This window comes from Argopecten irradians, chromosome 3 (genome assembly GCF_041381155.1).
Source record: "Argopecten irradians isolate NY chromosome 3, Ai_NY, whole genome shotgun sequence".
Lineage (NCBI taxonomy): Eukaryota > Metazoa > Mollusca > Bivalvia > Pectinida > Pectinidae > Argopecten > Argopecten irradians.
The window spans coordinates 38,005,589-38,029,203 of record NC_091136.1 but is presented as its reverse complement, the minus strand read 5'-3'; the positions used below and the strand labels follow the sequence as shown (position 1 = coordinate 38,029,203).

The following is a 23,615-nucleotide window of genomic DNA, read 5'->3' as shown; positions in this document are numbered from 1 at the left end:
ATGCCATGCATAGTTGCACCAGTGGACGGGATTTCTGCAAAATATTGCAAGGTTTAGGGTATCTACACGTATAGCTCGGCACTGGTTAGAGGAAAATCTGACCCCTGTTAAGTGGTATGTTAGGTTTTCTGACATTGTATGACATGTCTTATATCAACAACTCGTGTATCTTATGTCTCCACATCAATTTAAAACCGCAAAACCAGGTAATTGGTTGAAAAACATGCATTTGTATGCCATTTGAAGTCATGCTGATAATTTGTGGATGTGAAACGTTAATCCTTTACCTAATGTGACAATAGTTTGGTTTTCTGATGTGAGAAGGTATGTGGTGAAGTTCCAAGCCATGTGGTTTTTGTGTTGTCATGGTATGCTTTTCATGTCAATACGTTTTCACTTTTGATGTTATGAGATCCCTTTCAATTGCTAAAATCTAGCTCACACTCCAGAAAGGATTCAATCAGGGGTTTCAATCGGATACATGTCAATTTCAGACCCGATTAAACATCGGTATTTAACTGAAATTCCCTGACCGATATTTACCATACAGATGTTTCATACACCTTTTTTCAGATCAAGAGAATTAGAAAATACTCATTGCATGATACAGAAACGAAAACATATTGTGACCTTATCAACATTCTTCAAAAAAAGAAAAAAAAAAAAACCATTATTCAGGTCGTCAAAATTAAACCTAGATTTTTCTTCACAAACATAAATACCTCCAAGAAGTCTCTGAATTTGTCAGCTCTCTGCCTTATCGGCATTAAGGATCACTTTCCATAAATTTACAGATAGGCTAAATGATAAAGGGTGATCATGAAAGGTATTATATTGAATAGGTGGAATTCCTCTGACTGTAATAAGTGTGTATCTAAATTTGGATTTAATCCTCGCCAATCTCTCGGGTTTGATCGTAACAGTTGTGCAATAAGCTTGGAACACTATCATGGTGTTATGACAAAGCCACGAAATACCAGTTATCGCTATCCCATAATAGTAGTCCTGCTGTGATCTTTTATGTCAAAACGTAAATCGTAGATAGGATAGGAAGATTGGAGAATAGAAAATAATGGTGTGTCAAACCCTACGTAGGGCTTTCTCACGGCTACGGAGCAACGCCTCGCATCTATTCTGTCGTTAGTGAATGTTGCAAGAAAACTTGTACTTTCTATTGAATGTAAATCAGATGAAAGGAAAGGTTATGAAAAACTCCAGTACGAGTTGTAGAAGTTTGAAGATGATTGAGGTATTAAAAATTGAAGAGGGGGTTTTATAGGACTCGAAAATTCAAATTTAAAAAAGATATTGATCATGTTTGAGTCGGAACTTTGGACAATAGCTTTGAGAAGTTGTAGTTGTGGGCCCCAGAAGCAATTGATTATTTCATTCTTAGGTACCAGGTGCATGCCAACAAGGTGTAATTAAAAATAACTTCAATTAGAAAAGGGATATTGGAAGTCGTTCATGCATATATGTGTGACACAGTAGTGAAATTTTCCATTGACAGATTGATTTTGATACTGAACAACATATACCAAATAAAAATACTTATAAATGTTTTAGTGGAATTGTTCAATTTAAAAATTGACATTTGATATTCGTAACAGCTGACAATTACATGTTTGTGTAGTCTGTGCTCCCCACCATGGCGAGGCAGGTGATTCCTGTCCTAATGTTATCATAAAACATTTTGTACATGCATACACTAATTTCAGAACAAAAAATTCAAATATTAGTCATAGCTCATAGATATGTGAAGCTATATATGACTATTAGAAGGATTGTCTAAATAGTAGCATTCTATATTGTACAGAAAAAAGAAAATCTCTTGTTTTTTTTTTTTAATTTTCTTTTTAAAATCAATTAATTCAGACTCCAAGTCACACAATAAGAAATCTACATGTGTACCAATTGAACATTTATTTATAAGCTATGTATATTTATCATAGAGGTTCTGCAGTGGCCTAGTGGTTATATAAGGTGGTGCTCTAGGTTGCATGTTTGAAACACATGTAGGGCAGTTGTGTGAGATACTGACCGCAGGTCGGTGGGTTTTCTTAGGGTATTCTGACTTTTCTCCACCTTCTCAACCTGACACATCCTTAAAAGACCCTAGCTGTTAGGTTTTTCTTTGTATCAAATTGTATTTGTTTTTATGTATTTTGTATCTTTAATTACATTTCAAAAATGGGGCCTCTGAAAAATAAGGCGACTGTTTACGGGGACATGAATACCCCATAGAACACAAAAAACAATATTTAGGTTATCGGTACTTCAAACCAGAAAATGTGTTATGTTAGGATATTCTGGATAAACAATATTAATCATTTCATATTTATGTTGGAAGAGATAACGTTTTTGACCTGTAACCCATTGTTGAGTGGGCCAGCTACCATATGGAAAACGTCTCTCGTGCCTAATCATTTAATTACAATGGCACTATGTACTCATCTAGGCAAAAATGTCAACATTGATCAGGTACAGTGTGGGTACTTAGCCCGAACAATGGCCAAGGTAAGTACAATAAAACTGGCCATTAGGTGGACAGATAATCCTATAATAGGGCGGTAATCTGTGATACTGACCGGCGGAAGATAAAAATAATCACAGTCATATAACAAGGTAGGCTGGATACTGTGAAGCTCGGTGGCCTTTGTGGTCGGGAGGGGATCTGTAGCTCCCCGTAACAAAGACCCACCTCTGGTGCCTTATCTATTAAAGGGAGATTATCACGAGCATTTCTGGTTAGTGTCGTGTTGATAAGCTGTAAGGAATGTGAGGACATGGTGTGGCATGTCCACCGTGGATCTCCCACACCCTTACTGACTTTAATGTTAGATTTCATACCAGGACAAAAGAATATCATTTTTAAATTATCAATAACTGTGACACTTTATCAAATCCATTTCTTTTTTCATCAGGTCACGTCAAACAAAACTTGGATGACATTTTTTTATTATCTTTAGTCCAATAACCAAGAAGCTCATGGTAATTATATTGGGCCAGTTGCACTCTCATGAGGGAGTCATAAATTCAGTTTACAAATGAATGCCATGACAAATGATACAGGCATATAAGGGCCTTTTGTCTCTTTGGCAATCTTCAATATAGCTAGATCATGCGTGAACCACTACTTTTGACACATTCTTATTCACATACAAATCCCATATTTATTGTACCAATGAGATAGCCACCAGCTACTACTCAGACCAAAGTCCTTATCAACGGAAGTTGTAAAATTTTTGTTGTTCACATGTGTGTTAGACTGGAACTGTAAGAGAGTGGTTGTATTTTATTGTGACATAACTGTGTCGTCTATTGTACCAGGGGACCAAAATAACATTGTGGATTAGTCACGACTTGGTGTTACAGAAAAGCCTGTCACACCAGTCGTAGGTAAATAATACACTTCTCTACTGTATTATACTGACACAATAAGAAAAGTTTTTTCCCACCAAAGGAGGTCCACAACTATCCCGATTTAAAAAAAGAAATGGTTGGAGTTTTGATTGAGCTGATTGGTGTCATTACACTAGGTGAACCCCTGATCAGATTTGTAACTCTCGGTGATGGACCAATGTATCAATCATCTAAATACTGATCCCTGTTACTTCTAAAAAAAACTACAGGTTTATTGAGTGCATGCAGTTCCCAGGCCATCTGTGGAAGGACTGGAAAGATTCTGCTCAAATACAATGTGTGCCTGGGGTTCTATGTTGCATTTACACATTCAATAAGGGTGGTTGTTTGATAATGATCGACACCCTATGAACCACTAAGATAATTTTGTTTTAGATTACCTCCCCTGAATTTGATGTGTTGCCTTTGGTGCTTGTTGTCTTGTTTTGGGAGACTGCGATATGTTTGTGTGGTTTCTTCATAAAATAGTGGGAACTGCCAATGACACTGTATAGCACAAACCCAATGTTCCATGAAATTTTTTGGATGATTGTTTATTAACTTGGGCTGTGGCGATTCAGTGGATAAGATATCCCAACATATTGCCACAATCCTCCACCTCAGGGTTGCGAGTTCAAATCCAACGTAGAACAGTTGGCAGGTATCATCAAAAAAAGGTTGTGCTGACTTTAACCCAAGGGGACATAAACGTTGTACAATATCATCAAAAAAAGGTTGTGCTGACTTTAACCCTAGGGGACATAAACGTTGTACAATATCATCAAAAAAAAGGTTGTGCTGACTTTAACCCAAGGGGACATAAACGTTGTACAATATCATCAAAAAAAGGTTGTGCTGACTTTAACCCTAGGGGACATAAACGTTGTACAATATCATCAAAAAAAGGTTGTGCTGACTTTAACCCTAGGGGACATAAACGTTGTACAATATCATCAAAAAAAAGGTTGTGCTGACTTTAACCCTAGGGGACATAAATGTTGTACAATATCATCAAAAAAAGGTTGTGCAGACTTTAAGCGTAGGGGACATAAACGTTGTACAATATCATCAAAAAAAAGGTTGTGCTGACTTAACCAGGGACATAAAGTTGTACAATATCATCAAAAAAGGTTGTGCGACTTTAACCAGGGACATAAGTTGTACAATATCATCAAAAAAGGTTGTGCTGACTTTAACCAGGGACATAAAGTTGTACAATATCATCAAAAAAAGGTTGTGCTGACTTTAACCTAGGGGACATAAAGTTGTACAATATCATCAAAAAAAGGTTGTGCTGACTTTAACCCTAGGGACATAAATTGTACAATATCATCAAAAAAAGGTTGTGCTGACTTTAACCTAGGGGACATAAAGTTGTACAATATCATCAAAAAAAGGTTGTGCTGACTTTAACCCAGGGGACATAAATGTTGTACAATATCATCAAAAAAAAGGTTGTGCTGACTTTAAGCCTAGGGGACATAAACGTTGTACAATATCATCAAAAAAAAAGTTGTGCTGACTTTAAGCCTAGGGGACATAAACGTTGTACAATATCATCAAAAAAAAAGTTGTGCTGACTTTAACCCTAGGGGACATAAACGTTGTACAATATCATCAAAAAAAGGTTGTGCTGACTTTAACCCTAGGGGACATAAACGTTGTACAATATCATCAAAAAAAAGGTTGTGCTGACTTTAACCCTAGGGGACATAAACGTTGTACAATATCATCAAAAAAAAAGGTTGTGCTGACTTTAAGCCTAGGGGACATAATCAAAAAAAAAGGTTGTGCTGACTTTAACCCTAGGGGACATAAACGTTGTACAATATCATCAAAAAAAAGGTTGTGCTGACTTTAACCCTAGGGGACATAAATGTTGTACAATATCATCAAAAAAAAGGTTGTGCTGACTTTAACCCTAGGGGACATAAATGTTGTACAATATCATCAAAAAAAAGGTTGTGCTGACTTTAACCCAGGGGACTAAACGTTGTACAATATCAAAAAAAAGGTTGTGCTGACTTTAACCCTAGGGGACATAAATGTTGTACAATATCATCAAAAAAAGGTTGTGCTGACTTTAACCCTAGGGGACATAAACGTTGTACAATATCATCAAAAAAAAGGTTGTGCTGACTTTAACCCTAGGGGACATAAACGTTGTACAATATCATCAAAAAAAGGTTGTGCTGACTTTAACCCTAGGGGACATAAACGTTGTACAATATCATCAAAAAAAAAGGTTGTGCTGACTTTAACCCTAGGGGACATAAACGTTGTACAATATCATCAAAAAAAAGGTTGTGCTGACTTTAACCCTAGGGGACATAAACGTTGTACAATATCATAAAAAAAAGGTTGTGCTGACTTTAACCCTAGGGGACATAAATGTTGTACAATATCATCAAAAAAAGGTTGTGCTGACTTTAACCCTAGGGGACATAAACGTTGTACAATATCATCAAAAAAAGGTTGTGCTGACTTTAACCCTAGGGGACATAAACGTTGTACAATATCATCAAAAAAAAGGTTGTGCTGACTTTAACCCTAGGGGACATAAACGTTGTACAATATCATCAAAAAAAAGGTTGTGCTGACTTTAAGCCTAGGGGACATAAACGTTGTACAATATCATCAAAAAAAAAGGTTGTGCTGACTTTAAGCCTAGGGGACATAAACGTTGTACAATATCATCAAAAAAAAAGGTTGTGCTGACTTTAACCCTAGGGGACATAAACGTTGTACAATATCATCAAAAAAAAGGTTGTGCTGACTTTAACCCTAGGGGACATAAACGTTGTACAATATCATCAAAAAAAGGTTGTGCTGACTTTAACCCTAGGGGACATAAACGTTGTACAATATCATCAAAAAAAAGGTTGTGCTGACTTTAACCCTAGGGACATAAACGTTGTACAATATCATCAAAAAAAGTTGTGCTGACTTTAACCTAGGGGACATAAACGTTGTACAATATCATCAAAAAAAAGTTGTGCTGACTTTAACCCTAGGGGACATAAACGTTGTACAATATCATCAAAAAAAAGGTTGTGCTGACTTTAACCCTAGGGGACATAAACGTTGTACAATATCATCAAAAAAAAGGTTGTGCTGACTTTAACCAGGGGACATAAACGTTGTACAATATCATCAAAAAAAAGGTTGTGCTGACTTTAACCTAGGGACATAAACTGACAATATCATCAAAAAAAGGTTGTGCTGACTTTAACCCAAGGGGACATAAACGTTGTACAATATCATCAAAAAAAGGTTGTGCTGACTTTAACCCTAGGGGACATAAACGTTGTACAATATCATCAAAAAAAAAGGTTGTGCTGACTTTAACCCTAGGGGACATAAACGTTGTACAATATCATCAAAAAAAAAGTTGTGCTGACTTTAAGCCTAGGGGACATAAACATTGTACAATATCATCAAAAAAAAGGTTGTGCTGACTTTAACCCTAGGGGACATAAACGTTGTACAATATCATCAAAAAAAAGGTTGTGCTGACTTTAAGCCTAGGGGACATAAACGTTGTACAATATCATCAAAAAAAAGGTTGTGCTGACTTTAAGCCTAGGGGACATAAACGTTGTACAATATCATCAAAAAAAAGGTTGTGCTGACTTTAACCCTAGGGGACATAAACGTTGTACAATATCATCAAAAAAAAGGTTGTGCTGACTTTAACCCTAGGGGACATAAACGTTGTACAATATCATCAAAAAAAAGGTTGTGCTGACTTTAAGCCTAGGGGACATAAACGTTGTACAATATCATCAAAAAAAAAGTTGTGCTGACTTTAACCCTAGGGGATATTAACGTTGTACAATATCATCAAAAAAAGGTTGTGCTGACTTTAACAAAAAATTTAAAGCTGTGTTATTTGTTTATATCAAGATCGTATAAGACTTAATTATTGTTGTACACAAATTAGTAACTGGCATGATTTATTTTCCTGAGGCAGTTCTTATAGTATAGGTTTACCCCTCTTCACAAATGTTAAACTGTTTGAAGTACTACGTTTGTCCTGAACTTGTAACGTGTTTGTCAATTCTCCACGTTAATGGTTAGACATTTAGTGATATTTAAATGATGGCATCCTGATAGCTTTTCACAAATCTGATAATTTGTTTAAAGTAATCATTTTAGTATCAGATCGTAGCAGATAGGTATACTGTATGAATTTAAATGTTAAATGTAGATTGGTAGATCTCACAGAACAGATACTTATGTATACAATGTATTCTCTGCTCAAAACTTTGTACATGAATAGTTATGGACGGCGTGGGATTGGGGGGTGTTGAGGAGAAAAGGCAGATGTTCCAGAAAGAAACCAGCAACCTACAGCAAGCAACTATCAGATTGATATGGGTCTATCATAACCCAGAAATGAAGGAGACTTTTAATTGCCATAGAATGTCAGACATCCCAACCACTCTGCCATCACAGACTGTAATCATTTTAAATAAATTGTAAGAGCAGCAGCATCAGGGACAATGCAGCACAGGGGCTAGTGTTCTAGATACTGGGAGGCAAAAGTCATACGGATAGAGGACATTTTGAAAAGAAGATTTTTATTATCAATATCAGGAAATGATGGGGAAAGCTTTATAGCCATATGACCTGACATATTTCTGAAGTGAGACACCCAGAAATGATAGGAAAGAGTTTAACTGTGACATCATTCAGGAAAGAGTTTAACTCTTAAGAAAATACTCATTAAAATGACACTGCAGATCCTATTTCATTTATAGGCTTATGAATTGAATTACACTAGTGTTTATATATATATACAGGCCAATGGTATGACACATTAAATGAGAAGAGATCATTACAAGGTGCAACAATAGCACCAACACTGTATCTGTGACATTGTTTAACTAGAGAGATTGGGTATCTGTCTTCGTGGAGGAGATTTTTAAACAGGGGTGTCAGGAAGGGCTGTAGGGACGGATAGGTAGAGCGTCCCTGAGTGCGAGGGCGGTGGACCACATAGGTTGCGGGGAGATGCACTGGTCGATAACATAAGCTGACAGTTACTTGTATAGACATGGCACCTCTGTTGTCGATTAATGCTCCACCTGTTCATTGCATAGCGTACTGTCTGTTATCTGTTCACACTGCACTACACAGCGTACCTGAGCGTACCTGAGTGTCTCCTCATTAGCTCAGGTAGAGTGAAAATGTTTTAGTGGATCCTAATGAACTAACACTGAAGATGATGGACTGGGATTTAGTGTATTCTTGAAGGAGGGATTTTATGAAAAACGTCTAAAGGAACAATTTCTTGATTCCTTCTTGGAATTTGATTATATAAGACTGACAAATTTGAGGCAAGGTTTATCTTTTTGATATTTCTGATATCTGTTGATTTTTTACTTCATTTATGAATTTCATCTTTTGCATTTATAAAGTACATACATTTAGTGCAACTTTAGAGAAAGGTTTGAGATTTACATTGAAATCGCCTTTAAAATTTGGAAACCAACTCTAGGCAACCATGTAATTTCAGATGTAGAATTTGACCTTTACTTTGGTGAAATAGTGGGCTTTTAATGTATATAACTGTTGACAAATGTACTGACAGCTGAATATAACTGCAGTCATCACATTCAACAAACTTTCGACAACCATGAAATCAGTTAATATTTGATTTCATAATATTGACACTTTTAATGAATAGGTTGGATTTAATTTAATTGGCCATTTGAGTTGGTATCTTGATCCTCAATCCTCGTAGTGGTGTGGTCATTGGCCTGATTTATGTGAGTGACCATAGGGCTGACCGCTGGCTATCAAAGAGGACATTATACAAAGGAAACTAATTTCTGACTAGCAATTTGGCTGGTGCTGTACTATACCTTTATAGGCAGATGGTGATGTGGTATAGATAGGGAGCTAATATTGGACTGGTCAGTTTAACAACTCCAGCCACACTGGTCAGTTTGGATATATTCACAGTTATGTTGTGGTCAGTCTACTACTACACACTAAGCATTAGGTCACACTGGACACAGGTGAGCTAGTACAGGTAAAGTCGTTAGTGTGACTCATACACTTTGACCCAGCGTATACCAGGGGAGCCAGGGCTATTTGTGGAATGTTATTACAACTTTGTTATTGTATAGAGGATGAAACCCGGATTCTCTCCACACCAATCAGTTCTATTCCGACATTTCTGCCGCTAACCTGTTAAACAACGATCGTAATCAGCAGTCACTGGTGAATATTCCCTGTTGTCAATCTCTGATTGGAGATTTCTGTACCTTGTGTGTACATTTTGTCAGATCTTTACATCAAGTGTTTGTCTGGAAGTTCTAGGATTATTCAAGATGTGATGGAATTTCATTTCACGTGGTTGATTCTTTAAGGAATTTGTTTAATGGTTACAAAGTGTTGTGTATAGTATACCCAGAAATACGGGTGTGTGACTGAGGAACGCCATGAGGCCAGGTGAGTTGTTGACATGTCATTGTGATAAACACAATTTCTCATCAGCATGGTATCATATTATTTTTGAAATTTTATTCTGAGATTAACATGTTTTATTTATTATCAAGACGTCAGAAATACATGCTATTATAAAACTACCATGGTGGAACCTAATTTCGATCATTGCTTGTCTGAACCCTCTGATGACTCAAAACATGTAAGAGCAGATACACCTTCTGACATTTCTTCGGAATGTGAGAAACAGACCAGGTCTGTGCTGTTGTGGCTGTGTCTTTTTTAGTTTTGTGACTACAGTATACAGTATAGTGAGGTGGCCACCAGCTAGTGCATGTTGGTTATTAATTATGATATTCTACTCGATAATTTTCATTGGTATAATATGTTATATCTAAAAAGATTTATTTGTTTTACTCCATGATTTGATAAAGATTTGGTCCCTAATATATTACAACTGTTCCACAGCCTTAAACAGATATATAGCTATGTGTCAACTTTTCCGGCTTATTTCAATTTGCCTTTATGTATAAAATAAGCAATAAGATATTTGAGATTGAAACTTTATGATTGTAATAATGGACTTTGCTTGACCATGCTTGATAAGCTGATTACTCGATATCAAGTTAATACCTTTACCAAATTCTTTTATTGACCTTCTTAAGGTTGATGTTGACTTTCTGTCGCATATTAACCAGAAGTTATTGCTCTTTTAAATATAGAGGTTATTGTAGCTCAAGGTGAAAAGATCATAAGTGCTTTAACAATGGAAGTTTTCGGAATAGGTTTACGATTTGCCTTAAGCGTCAACATGACTGACTTCTGAGTAGGATTTTCAATTGTAAAGAACAGATTATTGTCAAGATCAATTTCAAAGGTCAAGAAATATTCTGACTTTACTATCAAACTTGCCAGGGGGTGTTGTAGTGAAATTATAGAACAAGTCAGGGTTAGTATAGAGATGAGAACATCAAAGAGATTGTCTTGTGCAAGGCATATCAATGCAATCTTTGTACAGGAGGTTACACAACCAGGTTTGTGTGAAATTGACAGGTTTTATGAACCCTGTTGTCAGGTATATTGACCTAGAAGAAAGACAGGTTAACAGTATGTTTGACAGATTTGTTGGTTTTACGACCTGAGTATTTATTTACAACCTAGGTTGGTGTGTTTTTTACAACTTCCTTCTTTATGATAATATAAATGCTATTTGTAAAGTTAAAGAGATTAGTAGCCCTGCCAGTCCTGACAAGATGATGCTTACCTGTGTCTTTCTATATGGTATTTATGTTCTACTTCTTCATTTTCTCTTTGATATCTTTTTCGTGTGTTGATAAGGAAATCTTGCTAAGGTTAAAATTCATTGTTTCAGATTTATGATCTATATTGATTCTTTTTTCTTTTCTTTTTTTTTTTTACTTTTTTTAACAATATTTTTTGACAAAAAGGTAATTAATTAGATCAGTAGAATTGTAGATAATGATTTGGTATTATAATGATCTTTTCATCATACTCAAAAACATACCAATGGTTTGCCATCTGTCAGGTACATACAATGGGTTTTTTGTGGTATGGGGAGTTATATTTACACCTGTATTTTTGTAATGTTACTGTATTGATCACACCTTTGGTGTAATTATCACCCTTCGTTACTTCAGATCTGACACGTAACAAACTTCCTGTGGAGAATCTTTCGACGGAGTTAATTGGGTTAATATAAAAAAGAAAGACCCCTGTGACTGAGTTTTGATAAAGTCAGGCATTTTACCACTATACCTCCATTGTTTGTGTGGCTGATTGGTTAAAGTGTCAGAGATTATCACCTCCTACATGTGAGCTGTGGTGTTTAGTTAAGGTGTCCGAGTTGCAGTGGCTGAACTGCATCTGCTTTTTGAATGATGTATTTTCTCTGGAAACTCTTCCTTTATACACTTCCGAAACCTAGTATGTTCTTAAATGATGTCAAAAGTTTTGAAAGAGATAAAAACATAAAGAATAGAAAAAATAGAAACCAAACTTGTTTATGATTAGTTTCTTTTTTCTATATTTTTTTTTATTTTTCTGTGTTTTAGGGAGAGGAAGAAGACAGAATGAGATGAGGGAGCCAGCTGGGATACCAAATGGGGTATGTACATTTTAATATTCCAGCTACACACAGAATATTACACTTTAATGAGAAGGGCATTGTACTTGAGCAGTGTGAAACTCAATGTACCATTCATAAATGTTTGTAGCATTTTAATGAATCTGGTCCTTCAGTTTATTTGAATTGCTCCTTTCTATCATCGACAGCTACTTACTTGTTCCATTGAGTTGTTTCACCTGTCATTATGCCAAAAGGGTGATTCATACCTCCAATTGAAAAAGAGTTCCAGCAAATATTTATTTGTATTTCATAATGATGAAAAGAAAAAAGACATTGTATTTATGGACGAGTGATGGTAGAAATAAAAATGAATACCTCACCACTGAGTCCGTATCACCTTGATAATGAATAGGATCAACAATATTATCGTGATCAATATCAGCAGTAATTTGTAAATAATTGACCGCCCAATGGTCCATTGTTCTCTGGCCACTAAGCCTCGACCTTTGTAAGGTGACGGACCTAACATTGTCAAGGTAATAAGACCATTATATCCTAGTAACCTGTAAAATCACCTTTGTTATCGCAGATAATTTTCTAATTCTGATAAAGGCGACAGAAGCTGCAAATCATTAATTAATACTTTGTCTGTGTCTGCTATAGAAAACCGAGTTGGTTTCCTGTATGTGTAATTAGGTCTGAAAGCTCTTTGTGAATTTATTAGCATCAATCAAGTGTATGTTTTACGTTTTGCGACCTGCAGTTTTTTGCAGCCATGTTTTTATGCGGAGGATAATTTTTGTCCCTTTGTACTGTGGATGACCTGTGGTCGTATTGGTTTCACGTTTTACCATACAATCACCTTGAACTGATGAACATAACACATGTCGGAATAAAGAAGTTCATTCCGGATAATGATATTGATTCAGTAGAATTAGGGTACACGTTTTCTTTTTTATAATAAATGCCTGGCACTTTTACCGTGATTCATGAACCCTCGACTGACACATGTGGATGAGGCTTAGTCAGCTGGTGGTGATCATATGGCACTCATACCTGTATAAATGCCACTCCATTGGATAAAGGAAAAAACTGCCATCATTTATAATCAGCTATAGAGACCTGCAATGGGAATATAAAAACTGGCTATCTCCCCCGATTAGAAATATTCACACGGACACACAGGGGAAATTAGAGCTTTGTTCTTCACGAAGCACACCAGTTTATGTATGGATTTTCACTAAAATGATGTTTTAATCAAACATTTGATGTCTCTGAGTCGGCTAGGAAGGTTTATAGGTAGATTTTCAATAAAATGATGCTTTGATTGCTGTTTTATCAGGAACAAACAGATCAGTTTTCAATAATTGGTGGAAATTTGAATGATCAATTTTGATTTCTTTAGAGGCCTTACATGGGGTAATTGTGACTGTTTGTATGTAAATTGCTTGTGACTGCTAGGGCGCAAAGTATTTGGAGATGAAAGTTTTATTTTTATACTTCTACCATAAATTGGTAATTGGGAATGGGGGAGGGAGATAGTAATTGTGCTAATACCATCTTCTGTCGCAACCTGTCTTACAGATAATTGATATTTGTGCATGTAGAAGGTGGAGGTAGGAGTCAGAAAAAGAAAGAAATCGATGGGACACTGACAATTGTTCATGATAGAAAATGGATGTTAAATGATCACAAATCCTACATTGATATTTCCTTGTAATGTTCCAATTTAAATGGACGTATACCTATCAGCATGACTGACCAGTTTACCTGATGAACTTTGCCTGACTCTATACCCATAGTTGTTTTTGTTACAATGGGATGTTAGGTGATGGCAGTGGGAATAAAGAAATCGTTGTGAGTGGGTGTAAAATCGTTCCTGTATAAGGTATTAGATTTGTACCATCCTGTGGCCAATAAAGTTTTGTTGACCAGCTGACCGTCTATTGTCCATGTGTTTACTCATTAGTGACCGCCTACTATAGGTCAGCCCAGGCGATGGCCACAGTTTTATGGACTCGGCTTTTAAATAAAAATCAGTTTGATGGCCGTTTGAATGGTGTAAGTTTCCATCTCATGAATTATTTACAATCCTAGGAATGATTCCTGCTATAAACGATGGAGGTTGTAGGACCACATTTGTAGATATATAGATTCACATACAAATACTTAATGTTATAAGTATTCTGTTTGGTTTATAGCCTTCAGTGCGTAGAAAAGTTTAAATACCTAGGACCTGGAATCTCTTCTCTATTTGGTATTGAAGTTTCCAATATTTTTTTATTGCCTTTGTTGATGTACCTGTTAGGTGGAATGTGAAGCCATTTGGAATACCTCAGGTCCTTAGGTCTACAGAATTAGCTTTTTCATCAGAAACCCTAATAAAACATTAAATGTTTAACAACGGTATGGTAAATCGTAAATTTTCTATAATGGTACATTATGAACCATTAATTAAGTACATTATTATACCTTCCTAATGAAAAACACTAAATGTTTACCAATAGTTATGAACAATGAACTGTAAATAATTTCCATGCATCTTATTCTACTTGAGAATGAATTGATCATATTTGATAGTTAAGTGCACATGTAAACCAAGAAAAAATACAAAAAAAAAGCTTTCATTACATGTAGTGTACATTTTGTCCATGTCACGGACATTGTCAACACAAAACATATGTCACATGTATTCTATATAACAGCTAAGGTAAGGATAATGTCGACCTATAGCTATAGCACTTTCCACAACAAATTATTCATGATCTGGTAATAGTGTAGATATATAAAGCTGTGGAACTAGTGTTCACTACCTAAATCAGTGTGATAAACAGGCTATTAACTATGTAGATTCTCCCCCTAAACAATGCCACAATCAATTACCGTTAATTATTTTGTGTTTTATGCACGTTACATGGCAATAAAAACGAAAATATGTAAATTGGAGACACCCTGTTTGGGCCTGCCTGGACTAATTATCGGAAATGGATTTGTAATTTCATGTGTAATTCTGACAAAGGGCAGTGAGTGTGGAATTTGTGGTATATCCTGGAATAGTATGTAGAAAGTAATTATACAAGTCCTACAACTCTATTGGAAGGTACAATCGGAAAGGAGGGGTCAAACTCCTTCAACCTACCCCTATCCCCATCCAGAATGGGAGAGAGAGAGAAAGATAAAAGAAAAACAAGTTCATGGTAAAGGTGACAATTTTGTTTGAAAGTGTGTAGATGTAAAGTATTTAAGATTGAGTAGATTTTTTTAGCAGCTAAGTAATAAAGGATTGGTTTAGGGTAGTGTTACTCACTCGGTCAGATCGTAAACCTCATGCAAAGAAGTCATTACCGACAAAACGTGGACTAATCGCCGAGGTGACAAGGTATTTGGTATCATGCATGGAGTACCAACATCAATAAATTAGAAAATAAGGTGTTATTATAGTTAATCACTGGAATTAATTAAGTCAATGACAAAGATTAATTAGGGGATGTCACATTGGTCAGATGGGGAGGTAAAAATTTTGGTCTAGAATTACACCTGTATTTTTTGAAAAAAACATTTTTGATTGACTGTTTCACAGTTACCATTGTTTTCCTTTGTCAAATAATTTGTATTCTATTGTAGACAATAAGTATGGAAATTGTCTTGTAAATTGTGATCCCATAAACACACTGTGATAAACCTGCCATGTGTGTCCTGACCTATTGCGTCATGTCCCGTCTTGTTATAAGATGCAGAAGTGGGACATTTGTCTTTCAGAAGTTTATAAACATGAATGTTAACAAGAAAAAGAAAAGTTATTTTTTATGTGTGCAAATGTCAAAGAGTTTGTATAAAACGTTTGTGGACATGGCCATCTGAGGACTTGAGCAAGTCTATCTCAATTGACATCTGAGGACTTGAGCAAGTCTATCTCACTTGACATCTTAGGACTTGAGCAAGTCTATCACACTTGTGTGGACATGTCCATCTGAGGACTTGATCAAGTCTATCACTCTTGACATCTGATGACTTGAGCAAATCTATCTCACTTGAGTCGACATCTAAGGACTTGAGCAAGTCTATCACACTTGTGTGGACATGTCCATCTGAGGACTTGATCAAGTCTATCACTCTTGACATCTGATGACTTGAGCAAATCTATCTCACTTGAGTCGACATCTAAGGACTTGAGCAAGTCTATCACACTTGTGTGGACATGTCCATCTGAGGACTTGATCAAGTCTATCACACTTGACATCTGAGGACTTGAGCAAGTCTATCTCACTTGACATCTAAGGACTTGAGCAAGTCTATCACACTTGTGTGGACATGTCCATCTGAGGACTTGATCAAGTCTATCACACTTGACATCTGATGACTTGAGCAAATCTATCTCACTTGAGTCGACATCTGAGGACTTGAGCAAGTCTTTCACACTTGACTGTAGGACATTTGTGGACATGTCCATCTGAGGACTTGAGAAAGTCTATCTCATTTGACACCTGAGAACTTGAGCAAGTCTATCTCACTGTTGTACAGATGTGAACACGTACATCAGTCATTATTCATACTTATATAGCAGGCAATCTAGATGGATGACACAGATTAGAGAGATATAGTCTGGGTGGGCTTATCTGTGGTCAGGTATGTCAACATCGGTCAAGTTATAAAATAACATAAGGTGTGAAAGTAGGTCACGAAAATACGTAAAAATTGTTATAATACTAAGTCGCAAAATAGGTGAAAATTATAATCAAAAATATGTAGGACAAGTTACACAATTACATGTACTACAGGGCCCAGGAAAGTAATATGGAGTTTCTGATTTAATGAAATCAGAAAACGTGAAATCATACTTGTATGTAAATTTTAAGAGAGAAAAAAAAATAACTGTGTCTCTGTTTATTAAGTTTTTGACGATAAAGGAATATGTTGATTTTACAAAATTTAGATTTTGAATGCCTGTGGTTTGTATTTTGAATGCCTGTGATTTGTATTTTAATTGCATTTGGAAAAAAAGGCACCTTGCCATCCTAATATAGAAAACAAACCTGTTTCTTATAATAAAATGGGTACAAGTACATGATGCTGTTCTGAGAATTAACATAAGAAAGCTTTTAGCTGTAAAACACGTACCCAGACTTTTAGTCATCAGGTTTTACATTGTACTACATCAACAAAACATCCAAAAATTTTATATGATCTAGTTATGACAGATATTGCTTGCAGAACAAAAAAAATCTTCCACACACTTAGCCTGTGTTAATGATTAATGTTCATTAAAGCGTCAGGTTCGTTAATTTTGATATGTCACAGTTTGATACGCTGGCTGTTGTGTAGATTTAAATATGACATCCCCCGCTAATTTATATATACCCCCGTGTGTCAGTAACACAAGTGTCGCTTTGTCGTCGCGTCAACCGTCCTGATTTTCATTGATTGGTTGTTCTCAGCAGAGAAGTCTGGGATAACTGTACACAAACGCTATCCTTTGTCCGACACCCATTGTCAATAAATGAGGTTGGCATTCTTTACATTTTGTGTGCTTTTCTCAAGGTCTTGTCCCTATTTCAAACGTGATTGATGCTTTGAATTTATTTTAAGTATTCCACATTAGACCAGAGTGTTGAGTAATGTTATTGAAACGCAAACACAATGTACACAATCAAAATCTTAAATTGAATTTTTAAAAAATCTTCGGCACTTCTTTCGCCCATGTTTGATTTTAATCAAAATGAGGTTTCTCACCAGGTACGAGCCCTAAAATAAATTGTGACGCTGATGATCAGCTGAACTTTAGTCCCAAAAATCACAAGAAAAAATAAATAAAAAATTTCAACCATACAGTAAAACCTGCCTCAGTGACCATCTCTCTATAAAGACCACCTGCTTTAAGATAACTTTTTTGGGGTACCACTTTCAGCACCACATGTATAACTAGACCACTTGTCTGTAAAGATTTCTTCCCTGGATGTCCTTTATGGACAGACATTGGGGTTTTTCTGTTGTTTTCTGTTCTATATGTTTTCCTGGGTTTTTTTTATGGTTTTGAGGCCATTACCAAAGAACCATATGTGTAGTTAATCACAATATCTACAGTAAATCACCCAACGCTAAAATAGCAATAGTTTGACCTTAACAAAAAAGTAAAGTCACCTTGTTATCAAGTTCCTAATGGAGATGTATAAGGTCACTTACAAACTATAGTCACGCTGTCCTCTATCAGAAGATCAGTTTTAGCACATATTTGTATATTGCTGATGGTACAAAGTAGATTAGGTAAGGCTGAAAAGAAACTCAAAGTTTCTACCCCCAACTTATCAGAGACTTACCAGGTAAACATCTAAAGTTTGTATTTTCTTACAGTAGATTGTCAAAAAGATGATAAATGATATAATTTACATCATACAAAAACTTAATTTTGGTTGAATAAAGATATGAAAATATGAATATTTTTACAGACTTGTGAAACAGTAGTGATATAAGAACAAGGCCTCAGTATCATGAAACAATCTTAAGTCCAAACCTGTCTTAGGTTTATAGACTTAACCAATCAAAAATGATGTTACAAAACGTTATGTCATCATTGATTGGCTAAGCCAAAACTTAAGCCTAAGATTCTTTCATGATCCTGGAGCCTGGTGTTCCTAAGTAGTAAGCCCCTTTTAAGCAACACTTTTAATATCAGTCTAGATAAAACTGCATTATCCACACTTTAAAATGAGAATTATGTGGTTACAAAATGTATCTATAACTAAATGCAGTCACTCCACTATGTGAACCCTGGACTCACTACACAGGAAATGAAGAGTTCATTTTGAATGATCTGAGGTGAATTTTATTTTTTTTTTTTTCAAATGGTTTAGATAAAAAAATGAAAAGGTGAACAGGGGCTGTGTGAGATAACTATAAGTAGGTAGTTGACATTATACAATATATGCCTCGGAGGGGACTTTGGTATCTATAAAATCTCCTGTACCATTAAGCTGATCGAGACATTACGTATCTGTGTTGTATCTGTCGTAGATTTTATTGTCACCTCTACTGGTATGGGTAGCTCGAGGTCTTTCCCTAATAATGCAATGATTTACCAGGTGTGAAATAATCATTCCTTACGCGGCCATGAACAATCTTAGAAGTTATTAAATTCCGTCAGGGATTATTCGGTAACATGTCTGTGGTTTAAAGTTCTGGTTATAGAAATATTCCTTCAAGTCTGCAAAAGTCCCCTGAAGCTATAGATGTTATTTCATAATAAAGAATTGCAAATATTTCAGTTTAACCTATATTCTACAGTGTAATGGATAAGGAATTGGTGCTAAATTGTGTTGGTAATATAAAGGTTGATAATAAAGATAAATTTACTGGACAGAAATAGATGTCGGTAAACAATCGAAACATTATTGACATAGGCAAACAATAAATAGCAAAGAAAAAATAAATTACATATAAGATTAAATACAGCAAATGTGTCTTTGACAATTTCCATTTACTCTCCACCTCCAAATTCAAGGCCCAATAGCAGGACAGTATGACAGGCACTGGTCGTAGTTTGGTGGTTTTTCTGTGGGAACTCCACAACCAACATCTGGCAAAGTGACCCTAGCCATAAATGTTTTAACAGAATTTTAAATAAATGAGCAAATTAAAGCCTCCAATACATGTTAGCAATTTATTATTTTGCTTGTTTTTTGTCACTTCACAATGACATTGCATAATAATGAGCAATTAATATCAAGGTCTACTGAGGAACTATGCCAGAATTTTTGCTGTATAGATGGCGTTGTTATTTGTTTTATGTTGAGAAGAGGTCAGATCTACCATAGTGTTTTGTCTACCTTATCTTTCTGTGGATTATGTATGTATAATGTTCTTTAGAAGTATCATTGAATAATTTCATTCTTTGGGCTCATTTTGGAGGGACCTTCAGCTCTAATATCCATAAAGAAAACCTGTCCATTTTATTTCCTGGTCTCAATCTGGAAACTCTCCTATGGAGAAACTAGAAGAAACTATTTATCTTATTCCCTGGGCATATTTTGGACAGGATTCCTCTACAAACTAGAAGAATTTAAAATATTAATTTTATTTCCTGGGTTAAATTTGAAAGACCTGACATTCATTTGATCCCATTGTATTTTATGTATACCGCGATCATCCATTTACCTTTGTGGTTTTACATATGATCAACCTAAATGGTGCCACCGCAAATATTTAATCGAACACGGATGCGTCGTTGAGTTGTCAATGTATATATATTGGTACATATGTAGGTATTTGACCCTAGTATACACTCACATTATTCAGATCTCTGGAGCCGATAACTTCCCCCTACCTGTGGAAGGTGTAATATTGATTTTGTTGTTCGTCACACAGGTACGCTACTTGTATATACCTGGGAATCTACTACATACCTGTACGCACCTTCGGCTATGTAACGAGATGTGTGGTATTTCAGGTCTAACAAATTTTAAATGATGAAAAACAACATTCATTGCTACCTTTTCTGGGAAAAACTTCCTTTGGAGTAACAACAATTTCTTTAAAAAAAAAGTGTAAATATTCGAGGGAATACACTGGATTAACATTGAAAATATATACAGATTCATGAGAAAGGTAAGTTGTTCATTATAAAAAAATTGTTGTTCAAAAGCATTTTATGACATCATGTAAATATGACAGCAATTTTATTTGCAAAAAGATAAACACTTGATGAAGTATCAAAGTAAACAAGATAACTGGCTGTTTTTCACCCAACCTAGTAAACATGTTTACAAAAATGTCGGGCCTCCGTTGATACTATTAATTTCTAAGCGTCATACTAGAATGGTTTAGTGGTAGTGTGTGTCCATTCTCCATTGAGAAAACCACAGACATTAATCGTAGTATTGTCCACTGACCGCAAAAAGGGATTTGTGTAACATGTGCTAGTCCTACAATGAGTTGTCTGTTTTGCCTACCAGAGTCAATATTAGGACAGTTCTACTAACACTGTATTGGAAGCTACTGTGTGAATGTTGTGTATTCTGTGTCCTGTATAGAAACTATGTAATTTGTTTGAACTAATGTCTGCTCAATGCTCTGTGTTGTGGAAATGCTAAGGGATACGTAGCGAAAAAAAAGGGTCTTTATTGAGAGATCCAGAAAGCCCTTTATATGCCCATTTCTTCTTTTCTGTTGAGATGTGGTTTTCTACCTATAATCAAAATCATATTTAACTTCAAATCAAAGAAAGCATATTGTATTAAAATTGGTTCTTTTTCATCTGGTTTCTTTCGTTCCTTAAATAGTTAATATTTAAGACGTTAAAACATGGAAAGTCGTCATACATTAAGGTGATGCCATTTGGCCCTCATTCTTGAATTGAAAATGGAACTAGATATTAAATTAATAAAGGCATCCTATAAAAGTATTAACAATATTTTACGGAGATCTGTGTGACTGTTGTCATTTGGTATTTTCTTACTGGTACTCATTATAAACAAGTTTATTGGTGTTGAATAGGAAAGAACAATACATAAAGGCCACCGCTGATAAAAATATGTAACTCAAATATATTCATTTCTGCAGTAAATAAGATATAGAGTACAGTTGTCACTGAAAGAGAGAAAAACATATAACTCAAAACAACAAGTTTATACAGAAATTAGGCAGTTGTTGAACCGATCGCTATTAGAAATGGAAAAATAATTTAAGTTACATACTCCAAAATACATACGTATATGTTAACAGAAAATAGGTCACTGGTTTTACATAATTTGTTAGTGGTAATTAAAATCTGAGAGATGTAATATCATTAACAAAGTGACTAAAGTTGTTTTTGGTTTTAATTGGTGTTCCATGTCATTTAAAACTTACATAAATGACTTTACAGTTAAAACATATAGCCAATAAAATGATAAAAAATAGCTGATCTTCAGTGAGGTTTTACCTGAGACTTTTATTGCTTGTAATTAAGGTCTGCTATCTTATCGATAGATCAGCTGAATTGGAACCTAAGAATTTAATTTGCATTAAAAGTTTGAATTCAAAAGTTCGTAGTATTTTCTGGATTGATTTTTGATTACAATCAGGTAACAACTAAAACAAAAAACGATCTTGAAATAATTTGCAACAAATGGCAACGGTTTATATTGAAAGAAAAAACACCAGATATATTTCAAAGTTACTTAAGATTGATAATGATTATGGAGTGAATTTATCTAGATCTGTAATGAAATAAAATATTTCACTTGAATCATAATTTTTCCCAAACATAAATAAGTAGAATATCATTTGTAGTCAAATGCTAATATGAAGAATTAAAGAAATGTGTTAGCAAAAAAAATGTAAGAAAAAAAAAGTTAAAATCTTACTTGGTTTTATTTCAAAATATTTGTAAAGGTAAAGGAAAGGAATATAGAAGATTGAGCAAGATTAACGATGTTGGAGGTGTCTGGATGTTAATTGGTAGCCATATGTTGTTGAGGGATTAAGGGGGAGGAGGTTGGGAGGGGGCTAGGCATGTGGCCCGGTATACACCCCAGACACCCCAGTTAATGACATTATGATGTGTGTGCAGTGCTCTGCACCCTGGAGTACTGCACTCCTACAGACATGCCACACACTGTCAGGTTGTGATGGCCTTTATCAAGATGGCTGAAACACAATATCTCATTATTTTGACAACCTTGAGACTACAGATCTGGTACATACAAATTAACTTGTCAGGTTGTCTCAGGCTCTTGTTATTTTAACCGTGTCATTTCAAAGGTTGATCTTGACAAGGAATCAAGTTGACTATCAAATGTTATGGACAGAAACAAATTTGGTTATTGCATTATAGTGAAGTTTCACCAACTAAGTTTCTCTTATCAATGGTAACATCTTAGTTATTATAATTTATTTAGAAAAACTCAAATTCTTATTAGATATGATAAATAAGATTCCTTTCCTTTTTTCTAAGTTAACAATTTCAAATTTAAAAAATTTTGATGCACCTCATCTTCACATGTTCCTTGAGAACTAGATTAAGAGTGGATATTGAGTGTTAATTCTGTTTGTCTGTTGTTTGTACTTTAAAACCTCCTCACTTGGTTACATCTGGCAAGACCATCCTTGTTGTACTAGTAAAGAACAGTTGTTTAAGCTTCAACGGAGAGCAGAGAGCAAAGTGATTAAAATAATTTTTCGTTTTTTACATGTGAGGAAACGGAATTCACACTTGGTTACCTAGCAACTGTTTTATCAACTTTACCGATATGGACTCCTATTTATGAACATGACCTCCACTCGCTGCAATCACTAAGATCTTACGCAAACCAGCCCTAGTCTGATTTTCAAAGGATTCACTTAGGAATCAAGATAAAGTTTATTCTTTAAAAGTAGATCTAGGGTCCATAACAGTGGAGTAAATATGGCGCCTGCTAGAGAGAAGGTTTACAAAGTAATGTGCAATTAATAGATAAGTAGGACAATTTCTTTTTCAATCAGAACATTGAAGTGATCTTATACTTAGCCTTGATGTTATTACTGTAATGGACAAGTAATGATATATCAATCAATTTCATGAGCAATGTGATCTAGTAAGGTCATATACAGGTGTATGTCGAAAATAAGCAATTAAAGTTATTTAAGGTAACCAAAGAAATATCAATGAATGTCAAGGTTTATAAACTCTAACAAATTATTCTAAAAGTCATCTTATGCC

At 35.2% G+C, this 23,615-nt stretch overlaps 1 protein-coding gene across 4 annotated transcripts in view; it reads left to right on the top strand.

Annotated features, from left to right (window-relative positions):
- LOC138318483 (apoptosis-stimulating of p53 protein 1-like) overlaps window positions 1–23,615 on the top strand; it is an 88,750-nt gene that overhangs the window by 40,707 nt on the left and 24,428 nt on the right. For 2 of the 4 annotated variants that reach the window (XM_069260879.1, XM_069260878.1), the window contains exon 4: window positions 11,931–11,983. In XM_069260879.1, the coding sequence (XP_069116980.1) occupies window positions 11,931–11,983 (53 nt within the window). Of the gene's footprint in view, window positions 1–8,803; window positions 9,865–11,930; window positions 11,984–20,317; window positions 20,543–23,615 lie in introns of those variants that run through there. The other 2 variants (XM_069260882.1, XM_069260886.1) reach the window with 2 other exon arrangements.